This window comes from Alligator sinensis, unplaced genomic scaffold, assembly GCF_000455745.1.
Source record: "Alligator sinensis unplaced genomic scaffold, ASM45574v1 scaffold156_1, whole genome shotgun sequence".
Classification (NCBI taxonomy): domain Eukaryota; kingdom Metazoa; phylum Chordata; order Crocodylia; family Alligatoridae; genus Alligator; species Alligator sinensis.
In genome coordinates this window covers 2,515,400-2,534,390 of record NW_005841844.1, presented here as the reverse complement: position 1 = coordinate 2,534,390, position 18,991 = coordinate 2,515,400, and the positions used below count along the sequence as shown (strand labels likewise).

General features: G+C 45.7%; 1 protein-coding gene across 8 annotated transcripts in view; it reads right to left on the bottom strand.

Annotated features, from left to right (window-relative positions):
- Positions 1 to 18,991, bottom strand: part of SIL1 (SIL1 nucleotide exchange factor) — a 335,801-nt gene that overhangs the window by 161,775 nt on the left and 155,035 nt on the right. Inside the window, exon 1 of one of the 8 annotated variants that reach the window (XM_025206026.1) lies at positions 8,646 to 8,742. The exons of 5 other annotated variants lie outside the window; for them this stretch is intronic. In XM_025206026.1, the coding sequence (XP_025061811.1) occupies positions 8,646 to 8,713 (68 nt within the window). In that variant the 5' untranslated portion in view covers positions 8,714 to 8,742. Of the gene's footprint in view, positions 1 to 8,561; positions 8,743 to 18,991 lie in introns of those variants that run through there. 2 more of the 8 variants (XM_025206033.1, XM_025206051.1) reach the window with 2 other exon arrangements.

The window sequence follows — 18,991 nt, the reverse complement described above, 5'->3', positions numbered from 1 at the left end:
CTACACGACTCACAAAATAAACCCAGATATTTCAAACGGGAATCTACAGTGTTAAAATCATGTCAACCTAGTGTGGTCTTCCTGAGTTCTTTGCAAAAGAAAAATTGCTCTGTTTTTTCATAATAAAAAAAATGTGAGAACAAAAGAGCTAGCATTTTTATCTGAAGGATGCCTCAAGACTGAAAAGGCCTAGAACCACTGCTTCCCCACAAACCCCATAATGCAGCCGTAAGTTGAACAGCAATAGAAGAGTACTTGGTTTTTGTGGGGGAAAACAGTATCCCAAGCCAACACCACCTCCATTTCTCAACTGATATAGGGTATTAACACAATCCTGCTGCAACCCACTAGTTTCTCAGCTGGACATTGAGAATGGCACCGCTGTGGCCAACTGCCATCTATATCTTGGAGGTCACTTATGTAATTTTAGCAAGTTACATTCATCTGTCAGTTACAAACTCTTACCAAGACTATTACAATTCCTCACCACCCTCCCTCCCCCCGCCAATCATTTTACAGCAGTTGCTATTTACAGGATAGAAAACAAATGTCTGTTACAGAAAACACAACAAAAAAGCACACAGAAAAATAAATTTATCCACAAAGTGTTATCTGTAAATCTGGAATTAAAAAGTATGAAATTCATCAAAGCAGTGACCGAGACAACTCATACAACACTAAAAATAGGACTCACATGTACTGATAGGATTGGTGACAAATCGAAATAAAGCCCTTCTAAAGCCTACAAGATCATGGTTGCCTGGAATACTGCAATGCTGCGCAACAATTAACACTTTGCGTAGGTTATAGTTAGGCAAGAAGAATAAGATATTAAGCATAATTGTTGATACTCCTTCAGAGAAGTCACTGCATTTTGCCATCTTGTTGACAGATAGAAAGATTCAGATGGGCCAAGACATTTTCAAAAAGCAATCATGCAGGCATGTTTGTAAGCAAGAGAAAAGATTGCAAAAGATACTTCTGTTTGAGAAGAAAACAGAAGAAAACAGAATAAAGCCTTTGGCCCTTCTCTGTATGAACAAAATTTGCACTTTTGTAGTAATATCAATTACAGATTTATAATTGCCTGCAAAGTGCCTGTATAGACTTTGTGCCTATAGGCTAGGGACAGATATTACAAACTGGTTTAAGTGATCAGAAACTGGTTCAAACCTGTAACAAAACAGGTATTCAGTGCACATAAACCAGTTTGAAAATGGTTGAAACCAATTTGAGATAAACCTGGTTAAATGTAGTATAAGACTTAACTGATTTAGGTCAAACTGGTTAATCCAATGTCTGTCCCAGACTCCTTCCCGGTTTAAGTTAAACCAGAGTCCCCCAGCATCCCAGATGCTTTGGAGCAGAGAACCCTGCCCAGGGCTGCAGAGAGCTGGGCTGGCTCCTCCCCTCTGCTCCCTGGCTGGAGCTCCAGCAGAAACTGGAGGCACAGCAGCATCTGCCTGGCTTTGCCCTCCCCCCGCAGTGTCCACTTAGGGCTTTTTGGAGCTAATCAACAGGTCATCTGGTAATGTCCCTCTGTTCCTTCCTTGGAAAAAGTTGTTTAATAAGAGTTTGAACTAATGAGAGAGGCTTTTGTTTTCTTGATGGGGGTGATGGATTGCTAAACACTATGTTATCAACTCTCTGCTGGCTCCCTTGCTGGTCAGGAGCAGCCGGGGGGGGGAAGTCTACCTAATCAGAGCATATTGCTGGGGCCTAGCCACACCCCTCCCTCAGCTCAGCACTTTGAAAAGAGAAGGGAAGGCAGGGCTGCTCTAGCGTCCCTCAGCTTCTAGTCTGAGCCACTGCAGGCATGTGCCTGAATTTCCTCAGTCCAAAGGGGATGTCTGTGCACTTGCAAACCAGTTCAGCTTAGCCAGGTTAGACTAACCTGTAAAGATTGAATCAATTCAGGTTCAGGCTTTTTGACCTGAGCCATACAGGTGTATCCAAAGCAAATTTCCCTGATGTAGACAAAGCCTGTGATTTTTTATCTATCCTCTACCTTTTGTCAAAGACACCAGATGCTAAAAACAGAGTACAGCCACCCAGATTCAAAAGTGCTTTTTTCCCCCCCCAAGAGCAAGTGCTCCTGTCACAGAAAGTAATATTCTCGTGTAGTAGTTCATTGCAGAGTTGCCACTACAGGAAAGTTCTGTTCAAGAATTTCTGGAAACCTCATCTATATTGGTGGCAACAGAAACAATAGTACTTCCATTATGTTCTCTATTAGCAGAGACATTTTACTGATGTTACTAGTTGTGCATCGGTAACTGCTGCATAGCTCAGTGAGTATAGCCACTACAAGCAGGTGACAATTCGGAAGGAATTCAGTAAGAGGAACATATTTCATTAATTTCTACTGCTGCTGGGTATGCACCATTCTTGCATGTTTTAACTCAATATATATAGTAAGTATAATATGTCTCTACAGAAACACTGCTTGAATTTTGATCAGCTGTTCTATAGAAGCATATACAATGCATTCCACTGAATTCTCTAGTGCCCTTATCATGATCAACAGAAGTGACAGAAAGTAATAATAAAAGCTGTATCCCTATTCCCAACCAAAGATCAAGGAAGCATTACTGGAATTACAGCAGTCTTGAAAAACTTGTCATAAAAATTTACTGGCTCAAGCACGAACTCTATTTGGCTGCCCTTTACCAAGAGAGCTGACGATAATGAAAATACTAATGAAAAATTTACTTGCCCATAAGCAGAAGTTACTCAGTTTCAGCAAGCAGCAAATTTGCAAGGTGTGTTACAAAATCGTTATAACATTAAGGAAATCTGGGGCCATATTTGGATTGCCTCCCACAAAGTGCTGAGGACACTCCATTTGCATTGGTTTCAATAGGACCTGCAAGTACTCAGAAATACGAAGGGCTAGAGGTGCTAATTCCAAAAAAACTAAAGGTTTTTGAAAGATAAATGCCTAAACCTGGTCTCAGAACTAGAAATGCTACATTTAAGACATGAAATTTTACACAGATAATAACAAATGTGACAGGCCACCATTTGTGTCAATCTGAAATACAGTGACACTTGTACACGTGCTGAAGGTTTAGTCCTTCAGGCTTGCATTCTATGCCTCCTAAATTGAAACAGTGGGTTTTATTTTTCTGTCACTGAATACATGTCATTTTCCCAGTGGCCAAAGGTACCTGCTGAAGGCAGAAGCGATGAGGGGCCCAAGCCGTTTTTCCCCCCCAAGCAGAGACTGCCTGCCTCTCCCATGGGCAGACCGAGAGACCACTGAACTGTGGGGTCCCAGTCCTTCCCTCTTCAGTGGCAGCACCCCCCCAGGGCCAGCTAGGTGGGCTGCCCCAGCTTGGAGGCACCCGATCCAACGCTTCCCCAAGCCTGCATGAGCCTCCAGTGCTCTGTGCTCCACCCCCATCACCTTCTCCAGCCAGCAGCACCCCCATTGTCTCACAGACAAGCCACTTATAGCTTTGTCCCGCTTACTGTCCAGGCCCCATGGCGGCATATTCCCACCCCGGTTGGGCAGCACCCCCAGACCCAGCTGCCAACCCTGCCCTACTCCCTCCTTCACCATGGGGGCCTCAATCTGCCCCCTCCCATAGACTTTCCTACAGGGATCTGCTCTCCACAGTGCCTGGCTGTATCCTGGGTCACGTACATGCATGCGCACACAAATGCACATAGCACCCCCTGCAGTCTGGAGTGCTGCCAACCTGCAAGGGTTAACCTGCTATTTCCCACGTTTTTCTGCAGCAGACAGAAAACTTGGATCCCTGCACATAATACTGAGGATCTGGGACAAATGCTGTCCCGCAGTCATTCAGTCTAGGACCAGGACTTGGTGTTTCCATTTCGGGACTGTCCTGCCCAATTATGGATGGGTGGTCACACTAGTGGTGGATGCTGTGTAAGCACATAAGAAGCACCTACAAAAGCTCATCTGCGCTGACTAGGGATGTTCCTTTAAGCAAACAGATCCACATTTTTATTTATTTATTTATTTTTACAATGGGTTTTTGTTTCACTCTCTTGCAGCATCAGGGCAGACCTAGATCCCGCCTCCCACCATTCTCTCCAGTTGAGACAGGCACTACTGCCAGGAAAATCCCATTCTACCTTCCTAAATGACAGATTGTGTCAACTGTGCACTGCAGAAAAAACACAGAAACTTCTACAGCCCAGCAGGAGGAAAATTTATCACACGATAAAATTTCACTCTGGATGCCAAATTCCATCTCTGCTCTAGACATGCCATTTGCCACCAGGGTATGGTGGACCTGTGGACCTTATTACTTGATGAAAGGAAATGTTTGAGTAAGCACAAGTAAACACTCCTATTTTCTTATTATGTATATAGCACCTGGGAGCCACAGTCATGAGCCAGGAGCCTCCTATGTATGTGTAATGAACACATACAAAAATCAAGGGGGAGGGGGCGGAAGAAGGGGGGCATTGCCTCATAAAGGTTACAAACCAAGTATAAAGACCAGAGAAAACAGCATGATACAAAATGAAAATGGGATAATATCTATTACAATAGGGCAGTAGCATAACTGGGGGGGAGGGCGGGGGGGGTTGCAAGCTAGGCACCAGCCCAAAGCTGATGTAGAGGGAGCACCAGTACAGATGCTCCCCTCAGAAATCTTTACCATGACAGTAACCCTATACCTAATAGCGTATCTGTAGGGAGAGGAGGGCAGAATGATACCACCACTGCCCCCCCAGGGGAGGAGGGGGTTTTGCCATGTGAGGTTCAGCCCTACACCTGGAAAAGCGAGCAGGGGTGGGATGAATGGAGTCGCCCCCAGGATCCCATGCCACTACCCATCTCCCAACAGCTGCAGGCACAGCAGTAGCAGCTGTCACCCAAGTAAGGACAGCTAGAGCAGGGAAGACTCCTCTCATCCTCCCCTCCATCTCCCCTCCCCTACTGCTGTCCAATGGTCAGCATATATTTTCCCAACACCTCTGGGCATGGGTATGCTAGCTCTTCTGCTTTGGGTGCTGAAAGAGCTTCCTATACCTCTGCAACAGAATTTTCACAGCACTCTACCTTTACTCCAAAAAGCGTTTCTCACTTTCTACCAAAAAAGACAGTAGCTGAAGTTTAGATGACCAATCTGCAAAATTCAGTAAACATATATTTTAAGTCACGTGGCCACTTGGCAGACACCAAGACAGGAAACATCTCTACCTTCAAGTTGCCAGTGGTGAGAACAACTTACCTAAATTTGACATACAAAGTGAGTCGCTTTAGGGAAAGCTCTTACTCTCCTAAACCAGGGGTGGGCAAAATATGGCTCGTGGGCTAGCCCCCCCTTTTTAGCCATTCTATCCAGCCCACGAGGATCCTAAAAAGATTTAAAAAATTAATAGTCATCTGCCCCTGGCTGCTTGTCAAAGATGACAGAAGACAACAGCAGGATGGAGGGGGAACCTGCTGGCAGAAGCCAGAGGCAGCAGTAGCAAGGCCCGCCGGCCCTATCCCCTAGCCAGAAGCCCCTGCCTTAGCAGAAGCTTCTGGCCTGGGACCCTGGGGTTGCTCCTCAATTCGGGTAAGAATGGGTAGGGGGGGGATTTCTGGTGCAGCCAGCCGGGCTCAGCCAGCACCACACAGTTCCCAGCTGGCAACCACGTGGTGCTCCTGTTATGTCACGTGGTCCCAGCCCTGCAGTTGGAACCGCACGGTGCTGGAGTTGCAGGCGTTTGCGGGGTGTGGGGGGGGCAGAGTGGCAGCAGGGGTCAGGACCCACAGCAGCAAGAGCAAGCTGGGAGCTTCAGGGTCAGGGTGGCTCCTGCTGCATTCTGCGGTTCTGGTGTTACAGGCATGAACAGTGAGCTGCCGGGACATACCCAGCCATGTGGTACCGTGCTGCTTGGCTCCCAACTGCAATGCTAGGATCACAGAACATAGCAGGAGCCAGCCCAGCCCCGTCGGCTCCCAGCTTGCTCCTGCTGCCATCTGTACTGCAGCACACCTTCAGCTTCCGCACTCACAATGGGGGAAGCCCTGGTGGAGCCCGCTGCCTCCCCCACCCCATGCTGCGCAGGTCTCCAGACTCCACCCAGAGTGGAGGAAGCCCTGTCTCCGGCTTCCTTGCGGAATCCAGCGGGGGCTTCCCCTGTGGGACTGCAGGAGCTGCAGGCACGTGGCATGGAGCCCCTGCGATAGAGGCGACCAGGGAGGCTCCGCTCCTCACCCCACCGGACACCGGTGCCTGTGCCAGGCACGAGCTCCCTAAACCCCCCCGCCTCCTGCTGCTGCTGGCAGCAGGGGTTGCGTGCCACGTGGGGGAGTGTTGGGAGTCCCCACACCCACAAACCTCACATACCCACACCCCATCCCCACAGCCCCCCCTGACTTACATACACCCCAACATACCCTATGCCCCCCCATATATCTGACCATACACACACCCCACAGCCCCCCACACAATATAAGAGTGAGACTATTTTTGAGTTATTATGCCATCCCTGCCATAAACAATATAAAAACACAAATCATGACAAATATTTTTTGTAATAAAATTAGAATATGTTATAGTAGGTGTTTGACTTCTAGTGTATGATTTGTTTTTCTCTGGTTCTAAGATGGCAACCCCACTCCTAAAAAGAGTATTTCTGGGGGGCAAGGGGAGGGACTTCTGGTGGCAAAGGTCAGGGGTTAGAGACGGGACTTCCGGTCCAAATATGGTGATTAGGGGGTGGGGCAACTGTCAAGGGGCAGAGCTTCCTATGCGCCCCCCCAACAGCTCACCCAAATTTGTTAAGTGGCCCTCTGTCCAAAATAATTGCCTGCCCCTGTCCTAAACTAACCTAAAAAGAATTAGTTCTCAGGAAATCTATTTTAATGAGGGAGGAATGTCAACCTTTTAGACAAATCAGCCCCACACCCTCCTCAAGTGCCACTCCAAATCCCTTTTCCTGCCTGATCTGCTGCTCTGCTTCCAGTTCCCCACCTTGTGCTCCCTGCTGGATCTGCTGCTCTGTTTTCTTCTTCCTGCACTATCTGCCACTGTGCTGCCTGTCCCATTTGTTGCATGCATGCCACAGGCTGGCCACTCTGTTTTAGTGGATAGAAAATGTAATGACATCTGCCACAGGGATTCTACTGGGAAGGGCTACAAATACTGTACCAGAATGAGTTCAAGGCTCTGCTGTATAATTTTACTGGATCTGAATCAGGATACCTGCCCTAAGAAAGCAGTTAATTTCAGGGTTTGTAACAAAACTTCCTTTTCTTGGATGTGCTGAGAACATTGTAGCACAGAGACTTGACCTTTTGCTTGGACATTCTCATACACCCACAGCAAGGCCGTCCTGGACAAACTCAAGGTTGCAATTCACGTGTTTGATGAGGCAGTTAAACCACAGTCTGCTTTGGCTAGCAGAGCCCGTTCATTTATTGACTGTAAGGCCCAGAAGACCGATAACTGCTTCATCCTAGTGCCCATTCCAAGTCTGTTAGGTGCTGACTGGAGGCCTGGTTCTTTCTGCAACAGCAGGTTTAATCTACAAGGCAGAGATACTGCAAAGTACATTAGTTTAATCAGGGGCTGAACCCAGCCCCTCTTCAGGCAGAAATACATAAGCTGTATAGCAGGGGTGGGCAAAATACGGCCCGCAGGCCAGATACAGCCCGCCAGCCCATTCTATCCAGCCTGCAGGGCGTTAAAAAATTTTAGAAAATTAATTTGTATCTGCCCGTAGCTGCCTGTCAAAGATGACAGGCAGTCAGAGGCAGCAGGACCCAGCGGGAGCCTGTGGCTGAGCAACAAGGCTAGCCCCGCTCCACCCAGCCCCCCACCGCCCTCCGGTCTTCAGCCCCCAACCAGAAGCCTCTACGGTTTCTGGCCCCGTGCCCCTGGAGCTGTTCCCCCTGCTCCAGGGGGAGGAGACAGACACGACAAGGCAGAGATTCTTCTTTGCTCCTGGCTTTTCTTAGCTTAGCTTGCTCCTTGAAGCCTGCAGGGGCATGAGACTCCACAAGTGTTGGAGAATATCCCCTTAGCTCTGCTGCCCATCTCCTTTCACAAAGCCCAAAGAAGGGACAGAATAAAACAGATGCATTAAGCTCTGCAGCAGCGAGGGCTTACTGAACCACCGGCTGCCAGGGAGGTGGGAAAGGAGGGAGACTGGAAAAAAAAAATATCAAGGTCAGGGCACTCCCTGCTACCAGTCACAGAAAGTCAGGTTCTGCTCCCAAGTTGTGAGCTGGCTGAAGTGCCCATTGAAACCCCTCCCTGCATAGTAGCACAATGAAGAAAGCATCACACCATAAAGTCCAATCCTGCAGCCATTTCAGTATGCAGCTGAACATCACTCACAAGCAGTTGCATTGACAACTCACATAAGAACACTGTGCACATGCTTGAGGGTTTAAATTTACACAGGATACAACATGTGGCTGTAATAAACAAACAGAAGGAAGGGGGGAGGGAGAGCCAGGGTAATCATGACAGGAACATGTGCTTCCATAGCACAGTGAGGGCACAAATAATAGCAGTGAATCATTCAACTTTGATAACCACAGGTAATAAATAATAAAAATAAATATTGATAATCCTTACCGGCTGCCTGCCTACCCTTCAGCTAGCATCAGTTCACAACTCACCTGCCAAAGATGAGAACAACAAAACCTCTCTCTCTCTCACCTAGAACAGTACAAATTCACTTGTTCAGGTAGGAAAGAGCTGAAAACTGAGAACATGAACCACTGCATTCCTCTTGTAACAAGAGATTAAATTACTGACACCCAAGCCAAGCATTTTCCAGGGCTTACACAAGCACTTGTTAGGGAATTTTCCTATCATTATGCCAACTCAGACACAGCCCCTTTGGCAGCAGCAACTGCAGGCGTGCTGACGTGGCAGGGGCCAGCACTCTCACCACAGTACCACCTGTACGAGCTCCAAGCAGGACTGGGGATTGCTGGGCTCTTGCACCATACAGCAGCTTCAGAGCTGTGGCATGGCAATTCATTTCCATAAAACTTATAGCCATTTTTCATAAGAGACCCAACACATTTACTCCACGCATCTGGGGCTAATGTTCTGACTCTCACAAGACTGCATTTATGTAGCAAGTTTTTGTTGCTTGATTTAAATTGATCATGCCATGATCCACATTGAAGAAACTATAGTTCACAGTCAAGGAACTACATAGCCACTCTCTTATTTCAGCAGAAGCCAAAGACATGTATTTCTCACACCACGCACTATGCTAAATACAGTGAGCTGCTTTAGTTATTTTATGTACCATCACGGTGCCTTCACATGAAATCCTCCATGTGTTTCCAACAGAAGTTGTATGGACAGATAAACGTGCAAGTTAAAATAAAATACAGTATGTCATGAATTAAAAAGCAATATATGCTAGTTAATACTTGTGACAGACTCAGCTGCTCTAAGGCTGTGCATATCTGACCCTGCTCCTTGGAGACTGCCATATTCAGTGACAGGGAAGGACAAGGATTTCTCTCATCTCTTTCCCCTTTGCCAACTATCTGCACCTCCCCCACCCCAGGCTGTTATCCTATCTTTTGATATTCAGGTAACTCCAAGAGGCCTCAGTCACAGATCAGAACCCTACTGTGTGCAGTGTTGAGCAAACACAGAACAAAAACAACTGCCTCAGTGCTTCCAGGGTATAAGATGGGAAATGGGGCACTAACAGACATGCAATTCCCCACTGTAACTCATGGCACTTCATAGAAAGTGCCATGAGTTACAGTGAACCCTGACCCAACACGTATTTGTTGTTGTTGCCGTTGGGGGGTGGGGGTCAAGGGGTAAAAAAAAAGAAGGGGAAAAAAAATTTAAAAATTGAGCTCCACTTTGGAGCCGATCCAAGGGAGAGAGACTGTGTGCCTGCAGCCCTTCTTCCCTAGCCCCACCCCTCCCCCCGGTGTTGTCCTCAGGATGGGGAGGGAGGGAGGGAGGGAAGGAGCTTCTCTGGGGTTTGCCCAGCCAGCACTGGAGAGTGGGGCAGGTGGATTGGATCCCCCGAAAAGGTCCACTCAGAGGCGTGCATGCACCTGCCACTGGCAACAAGCTGGGCCAGAGCTCTGCAGACTTTGGTACAGCTGCTTGTAGCCTCCCCCACTGCCTGCCACAGCTGGCCCAGGTTCTGGCCAAGCCCCTGCTGCCCACCATGGAGCCCAGCTGCCTGCAGCAGGTGGTGGGAGGCTGCATGCTGCTGCACCAAAGTCTGCAGAGCCCCAGCCCAGCTTGTTGCCAGAGGCAAGTACACACACACACACCTCTAGGTGGATGCCAAGGAAGGGGCTGGGGCTGCACTGCTACAAGGACCAGGCCCCTCACAGGTCCCTCGCCATCCGCCCCTGGCACGCCAACATCTTACAAGTCAAGGTTGGGGTGTTTTAGTCACTCTGACCAAAAACATTGCTTACCCCTGCCCTAAACATAGGGCGAATCTGATCTTAAAAAAAAATAAATAAATAAATAAAAAAATCAATCAATATTTAGATAGCTGTTGTGGCTATTAAGGGCTAAAGTACCATTCAGGATTAAAGGCTACAACTTGAATTCTTTACTTATGAGAAAACTCCATAACAAAATCCATGGATCCACTGGCTTGAAGTGGGGCTAATCAACTAAATCAATCTTTGTTGCACCTGAGCATGAAAAGAATTTCAAAGTGCATTCTCTTAGCCACTTTTCATCAGAAGATGTGCTGAAAACAGATCCTGAGCCATATCCTGCTTGCTATGTTCACACTGACTTCAATAGGAGTACAGTAGGAATACAACAGAAGTACAGTACTGCAAGACTGATGTAGTCATGATGGTCCAGAAATTATGAGGCAAGAATTTCTTAGGGTGGTATCTTTTATTGGACTAACTATGGATTAAGGATAAAATTTCATAGATTTCAGACATTAGGGCTGGAAAGGACCTCGAAAGATCATTGAGTCCAGCCCCTTTCCCCAGGGGCAGCAAGTCAGCTGGGGTCATAGGATCCCAGCAAGATAAACATCCAGGTTTCTCTTGAAGGTGTTCAAAGTAGGCGTTTGAACCACCTCCAGCGGGCAGGCCATTCCAGACCTTGGGGGCTTGGACAGTAAAGAAGTTCTTCCTTATGTCCAGCCTGAAACAGTCTTGCACGAGTTTATAACCATTCAACCTTGTCATCCCTTGGGGCGCTCTGGTGAACAAACATTCCCCCAGATCCTGGTGAACACCCCTGATAACCTTATAGGTGGCCATCAGATCACCCCTGAGCCTGCGCTTTTCCCCGATAAAGAGTCCCATAGCTCTCAGCCTCTCGTTATAAGGTCTTGTCATAAGGGATTGTTTTAGACAAGTTTAAATGCAAGATGTCCTTCATCCGGTCACACTAAGAGATATCACCTAAGAAATCTTTCCTCTTCAACAGGAACATTCAGGTGAGCCAAGTGAGCAGGATCTGACTTTGAGTCATGAGGAGACCAGGACAAATGAGGAGTTCTAGTAACAAACGTGAGTTAGCAGCTCCGTTGCCTGGAGCAAGATGCAGTGAAGAAGACAGCTGATTTGTCTCAGTAGCCATAAACATTTTCTTCTTTAGGATTCTGCTGGCAGTCACCACCAGGCCCTAACAGCACTACAAAAAAACCTAATTAGTTATTTAAGTAACAATGTTTATACAAACAACCTCACAGTTTAATTTTAAATACCATTCAGTCTATTCATTACACTCACTTAATGAATTCTTTCAGAACCTTAGATATCCACAGAAAACAGGACTTTCCAGAGGGCATCCACATGGCTTTATTCATCTGTGATTTCCAGTCTGAGCAAGGAAGCACAAACCACAGAACAGGAGATATAGAAAGAGCTCTGCTGTTTCACTTCCCTCAACATGCGCTGTCTGAACCCTGACAAAATGCTCCCTGGCTTTCAGACTTGTCCACGTTTCACCCCAAGGTAGGGCAATTTAGAAAACTGCTAGATGCCAGAGGGTGGCCCTTGACAGCTTGCCAAAACTCGCTAACCTCCACCCCAAATAATTGCCCGCCCCTGTCTTACACCATTCAAGATGAGACAAGCTAAGATCCATGGCCAAAATTCTGAGGACTCTCCCTTTGATCTGTTCTCATAACCTCTCTCACAAGCCTCTATAACAACTGTGGCTTTTCTCCATACACATCATCCTATTTCTGGAGATTGCCCTTTACAAGGAGGTTACTTAGTAGTAATAATTCAAAATTAAACAATGGGTAGCATTGGTAACAGGTCTGAGCTTGAGAGCAGCTAGAAGACGAACTGGAATAGGATAGGTCATACGTAGGACTCCACCTCCATCCTTGCTCAGAGCCACACTAAAACTAGAAGTGACTTCTATGCCCATCCTTACAGTCTGACGATGGCTGGTATGGAAACCTTCTCTGCAGCCCCACCGCTCATCAACTGAAACAACTTTCTGCCTCTCCTTGCCTCATCAACTTTCCATCTCATTTCAAATCTCAGCCGCAAATCTCTAGTTTCTCATTTTTTCTTCCCTTTTCTTTACTGCAGTTTTACTGTGTATTGTCCCTGAAACCATTTTTCTGTAAGTATCTATTATTTCTATTAGTTGTTATTTACTAGGTGATGCTGTAGTTCTTATTAAATCAAGAGTTGCCAGCAGTTTGACTGTTTTATTCAAGGGATGTTTTACTGAATAGGAAGAGGTGCCTGCAGGCTGTGTACACATTCTGGTGAAATTTAGGTTACTTTTGAATAGGATTCAAAATGCCCATCACAGCACTCAGGCAGGTATACTCAGGAGCCAGGTGGACCTGCATACAATAAGACATCAGAGTCAGACTTAATTAGCATAATCATGGCCTATATGAAAATGGAGCCTTTTGTACTTCCTCCCAGTTCCCTTGTGGCTCCCATACTGAAATAACAATCTCTTTTCCTCCTTCAGGTAGCTACTTTCCTGCTTCCAGGACTATAAAGACTCTCATTTTAGAATAAAAAGAACATGCAAAATAGTCTCAGCGTTCTAAAAATATATAACCCTACAGTGACACATCAAACAGCCCACCCACATGTACGCATTTTGCGCACACATACACACCCACATCTAAACTAACTAGGCAGGCTCACATCCACACCACACATATGCACCAGTACACTGGATGCAGAGCATACCAGACACGCACACTAGCTACATACATGCCACCCACAGACATGATACACATGCACCTGTATGCACCCACATTACATGCTAACCGCGCTATGCTCCGAGGCACTGAAAGGTGGAGAGCAAGCCTTTCTTCTGTGCTTCCTCCCCTACAAGGTCCTATGACCTCAGTTCTCTCTCCTACCCTCAAAAGATGCCTTGTTTTGCCCATCCCTTAGCTCTCCTCTCTATTTTGGTGTCTGTCTCCAACCGTCACTACTAGGGTGCTGACTCAGAAGGGCAGAACATTATCAGTTTTAAACAAATGCTTATATTCCAATGCTATCTACAGGCTAACCATTTTTCATGCTGGGTGCCATACTAGCAAAATGTCAATTCCTGCCCCAAAGACCTTAAAAAAGGCTAAAAGTGCTGAGGTTGCATCTGGTGCTGGTGGGTAGCTCACCTAATCCTGCTACCTAGCTGCTCTCTAGGACTGCCTCTGCTTTGGCATTTTTCTTCAGGTCCCCTATGCCAGTCTGTCACTTGTTCAACTCTGCCAGTGCTAACAGCAGCTGGAGAGCTAATCTAGGCAGGGGACAGGTATGAAGATACACCTCTGTGAAGTATAAGTCATTCAAAGCAGTGCTAGAGGCTGAGCAGGAAGAAACACCGCAGCAGCTAACCTAAACTACTCCCCAGGTGCCAGCACTGACAGGTCTCTGCTGGAGCTAAACCAAGGTTAAGATTTATACAAACAAGGCTTCAGTGCACTCAGTGCTTTGGGTCCTTTCCTTTCATGCTTGCTCTCCAATCAGACAAGAGGGGTGTTTTGGTGGAGCAGGGAGCACAGAGAGAGCCATCCAATTACAAAAAGCTAATTGCTTTATTTGTGACAAACCACTAGTGACACAGCTAGTCAGCAACACTCTGGGGGGCAGCTAATCCTACAGCCTGAATTCCTTCCAGGAGGAGGAAAGCTGGGGAAAGGACCATCAGCCAGCAAGGCATTCAAGGGGCCCGAGAGGGAAAGCAATCAACTATTAGCCATTTGTTGCACATCAAGTCAGCCACAGCAGCCCCCACTGTTAAGCAAGACTACTAGATGCATCTGTGTATTTGAGTTCTTGGCTATTTACCTAAAGGCTGGAATGTGAAGACAGAATAAGAAGGTTTGGACAAGGCAGGAATGGAGACAGGATGTAAACAGGCAGGTCAGGAACCAGGAAACAAGACACTGGCTGGGCCTGGGAAGGCACAGAGCCAGCACTCTGAACAGTTTCTAAAGTTAGGGTTGGTCCCAGCCAAACTATCCATGGCAGATCTGTGCAGCAATTGGTCTAAAAACACTATGTAAGATTTAACAACTGCTAGAATACTTAATTGCTGTGAAATGCCAACAACACATACACAGCTTCTAAGTACTGACACTTCCAGTAGATGATAGTCTTTGCTGTAAACAAGGAAAGAAGGAGAGATGGGTATCACACCTATCACGCACAACACTAATACAGTCCACCTGCGACCCTTTGCTTACACACCTATATTTCAGTCTTTCTTAGCTAATGCCTCACTGCTGGAACCACATCAACACAGAGATTTCTTTTATAAATCGCTCTCTCAAAAGTCAAGGCAACCTACTGTTTCAACAGAATTCATGAGTCACCACAAGACCAGCTTAAAGGAATGCCTGTGAAAGTAGGCAAGGAAAGGACCTCTCCAAACAGCTCTATTGATCTCTGAGAAAGGCAGCTGTGAAGGTTATGAAAAAAAATGCATTCCCTCTAGCTTCTACAGTACGTAAGGCTGAGGAGAAGGTTCTCAGTTAAAGTTAACCCATGGGCATAAGTTGTAGCAGGAACTAGAATGCAAGCAAGGAAAGATGCTGGCTACGCTGGAGTTGCACAGTGCCACCAAAAAGGCAGCCAATGCTTACAACCATTAATACAGACTTGCAGGATATGAGAACAGTAATAAACAAGCATAGGGTATCTGACTGAATATTCAGATTACCAAGTGCTTCCTGAATGGATCACAGGCTTTCAAAATAGAGCCAAATGCTATTCTCTTGTGAGCTTACATTTTCAAGTGCCCAAATAAGGAATGTTTCTCAAGGGGTAGAGAACTGCAAGACAGGGTTCAAAAGAAACTATTGCTGCTTCTTGCCACTGACTCTCAGCGAGATTTTAGGCACGTCAAATTCTCACTCTGGGCCTCACTTTCTCCAAATATAAAATGAGGATAATATTTACCCATACTTGTTTACCTCACTAACAAGGAAGCTTTCAAATGAAACCAAAAGACACTTCATGCTTTACTGAAAAAAAATGTACATGGGAGTTGTAAGCAAGAGCAAGAAGCAACATAGATGAGACCTGTACACCTGTCAAAAATTTCTCCTCTTAGTCCTGCATTTCACACCAAGACTAAAACCCAAGCTCTATTCCCCAAGCAAGAGTACTCCTCAAAATGAAACACCACTAGACGAACTGTTAACCAGTAAAGCAAACATGCTTTTAAAAAAAAAAAACCTTACAGCTATATTTTTTAGTTCACAGCAGCAAAGATAGGGTCCACTGACTGCAACCCTAAAACTGTATCAGCAAACTAAAAGACTGAAAAAACAAGGCAGCGTTTGGCCCTCTCCTGCATTTCCATATCTGCCAAGTCTATCTCAGAGAAATGTTTGTGTAAGACTGTCACAGCCACAAAACAGAACAAGGCAAACAGACTAAACTGTCTACTTCTGGTTTGTACTGCACACCAGACAATGAGGCCCTGTTGTTAGTTGGTCCCCAAGCACAACCAAAAGTATATTAATATTACAAGAAAAAATGGGAAGTTAGGTGTAAACAAAGAGAAAAAGAGTAAACAAAGAGTAAACAAGAGAAAAAGAAAAATTTCTCATCTACATCTGTAAATGTTACTTATGCTAGGTGTTACTTGTAACAATGAGCAGTAAAAAAAAGTTTAGACAGTAATAGCACAGGAACAGCATCAATTCAACTATATCTTCCATTAGCCATACATAAATAAACACAGCACATTAAGTTTCTTTTTGGGAATACTTGAAACAAACATTAAAAGCAAAGCAGAATTCTTCTCTGGAAAACTGCACCACCTGAATCCTGTAAGTCTACTTCACAGTAGTGGTTGGAGAGTAGACTAAGCCCGTTGTGCAAATCCATTAGGACAAGGGTTAACAACATACATCCCACAGGACAGATACAGCACAAAGAGCCATTGGATCCAGTATGCAGAGCTGGAATTTCAATGGCATTTGGCAGCGCAGGGCTTTACCTGTGCTGGACTACACAGGACCATGCCACGGCCAGACAGTGGAGAGCTCTCTTGTGCCGTGGCCACAGGCAGGCAGTGGGGAGAAACAGTGGCCCACTCTAAACCATTCCTGATGACTGCCAGGAAACAGTGCCAACCTCTGCATTAGGGGTGGAGGTTGTAGCCGTGTTGGTCTAAGGATATAGGCAGACAATGTGAACCTGAATTTGGGTGAATCTGATATGTTTTATTAGACCAACTTAAATAGCTGGAAAAAAAAAATTTAGCAAGCTTTTGGGCTTAAAAGCCCTTTGTCAGGCTGAGGAAGCCTCTGAAGTTGGTGTGTGCTCTTCCTGGATGCAATCTTCCTTCATTTCCTCCAGGAAGAGCACATACCAACTGCAGAGGCTTCCTCAGCCTGACGAAGGGGTTTTAAAACCGAAAGCTTGCTTAACTTTTTTTTTCCAACTATTTAAGTTGGTCTAATAAAAAAAATATCAGATTCACACACAGAACTTTGTCAACCTCTGCATTAAAAAGCTTGAAGTACTTCCATCCAGGAAGTAGCTCTGACTTACCGGATGAGCTGTAACATTCTTTTGCCATATTAGCATCTTTATGCAAAGCTTTGATCCCATAGTTACTGAGAGGTTAGAGGACTTCCTTCTTTTTATCGCCTCAAAGCAACAAAGGAAGAAAAGGGAGTGTGAGTTTCTGAACATTTCTGTTCCAGACAGTAGGTTTTTAAATGTTGTATGCAGATCCAAGCTACACAATTCTTTTTGTTTTAGATGCTTCAGATAAAATTACATTAAAACTGTGACTTGTGATCTGGAGAAAGAAACATTTGGTTGGCAATGAAAAGTCCTATCAGTTCTCATCACTATCTTGTCATTACAAAAAACACAGTGCTGATGATTTGTAGAAAAAGCTTCTCCATCTTAAATCTTTATAGCAGGGTGACAACTTGAGGAATCTGTTCATGTACAACTAATGAACTTGCTTCAGTGTTTGTCAAGACTGTCATATACTGGCGAGGCTGGGACATCCATTCCTAGGGACGAGGGATAACACCAGGGACAACAGAGGGTCATTTAGCCATCATTCAAGCAGTAGCACCTGGAAAGAAGGAAACTGGATATACAGGAGAGACGTGCTATGATTCAAAGGAAAAGACATGTAGAGGAGTGCAGTATATATTTTTGTAGTGCAGTACCTACATTAAAGAGTAGTTGGGTTTATGAAACCCTTAAAGAAGGCTGTATGTTTGTCTCACCTAGCACATCATCCAGAGAGGTAAAGCTCACAAAGCTGGAGTTCTGGGAAGCATGTGCATCAGCTACTGGCAAGTCATCAGGGGTTTGGAAGGGCCAAGTACAGCTGGACTGTAGAGTCCCATATCAAAGAAGGGGTAACAGAGCCTGAGCCCAAAGGATGCTTCTGACACACCAAGGAAAGATACATTGCTGCAGCCTACTCAAAGCAAACCAAGCCAAGTGACTGCACAAGGCCAGTGCAATGATACGCAAACAGAGCAGCCTGGTGAGCCTCCAGCTGAGAGAGGTTGACCACAGCTGTGCAACAGGCAAAAACAACCCCTAAAAGTAAAGCCACTGTAATAAGGAAGCATAGAAGAGTTCAAAGGACTGGCATGCTAGAAACATTAAACATGGGAGTGCAGATTCCATGACAAATCTAGCAACAAGAGAGAAAACGTGTTGCCAGAAGGAACCTGTTTATACAGGTATGAAACTTATTATAGTAAGGCTACAATCTTTGAGTAAACCAAGTTCCAGGTGATTTTCAATCATCAATCCTGTACAGAGTTGGGAAGAATCTGCCTTTCTCTGGTCAGGGGAGAGAGAAAAGTTTCCCTGGTGTGGAACAGGGAGGCGAAGACTACAACTATCAATTTCTGCCAATTTTAAGCTTTCATTTTTAAAAAATCCAAGTTTCTAATCTAAATACAAAAAAAATCCTTCCAATCCCAGTCTGATGAAGTAAAATTTGTTGAAGTCTGCAGACAGAGAACACCAATGCTTTCATTTTTGCCCACAGCTCCCCAAAGCAGTAAGAGTGGCTGCTAGTAGGAGGACCTTGATTCCACCCTGCCACTGCTTGAGAAAACTCCAGTTGAGTTGCAGGAAAGGCAGACACTGAGAACTACTAATGGGGGAAAGCCCCCTTCTTCCCCATGCACCAAAAAACAAAACTCAGGTTAAGGGCGGGGGGGGGGCAGAATGACAAGACACTACCAGCAGCAGTCAGTCTGAGATGTTTCTCTTTCTGTGAAGCACTGTCTTCACAGCTGGGCTTACTAGATTTACTGAAAAAAGTTTCCCCCTGAACTTGCACCTACAGGGTAAGTCTAAGTCACTTAACAGAAACATTTCTCTCTCTGAAGGAACCTGAGAAGCATCAAAAGAAGTGAGAACTACTTTAGTTTTATACCTCAGTTGCTTTGGACCCTAGGATTCAGTCCCTTTTTTTTTTTTTTTTGCTCTGCCACAGCCCTGCCCCCTCACCACTGATTGGTAGATAGGGCTGCCCTTCATGTGGTCCCACCCATTGCTGCTGATTGGAGAGGGGCACCGCCACATAAAAAGCAG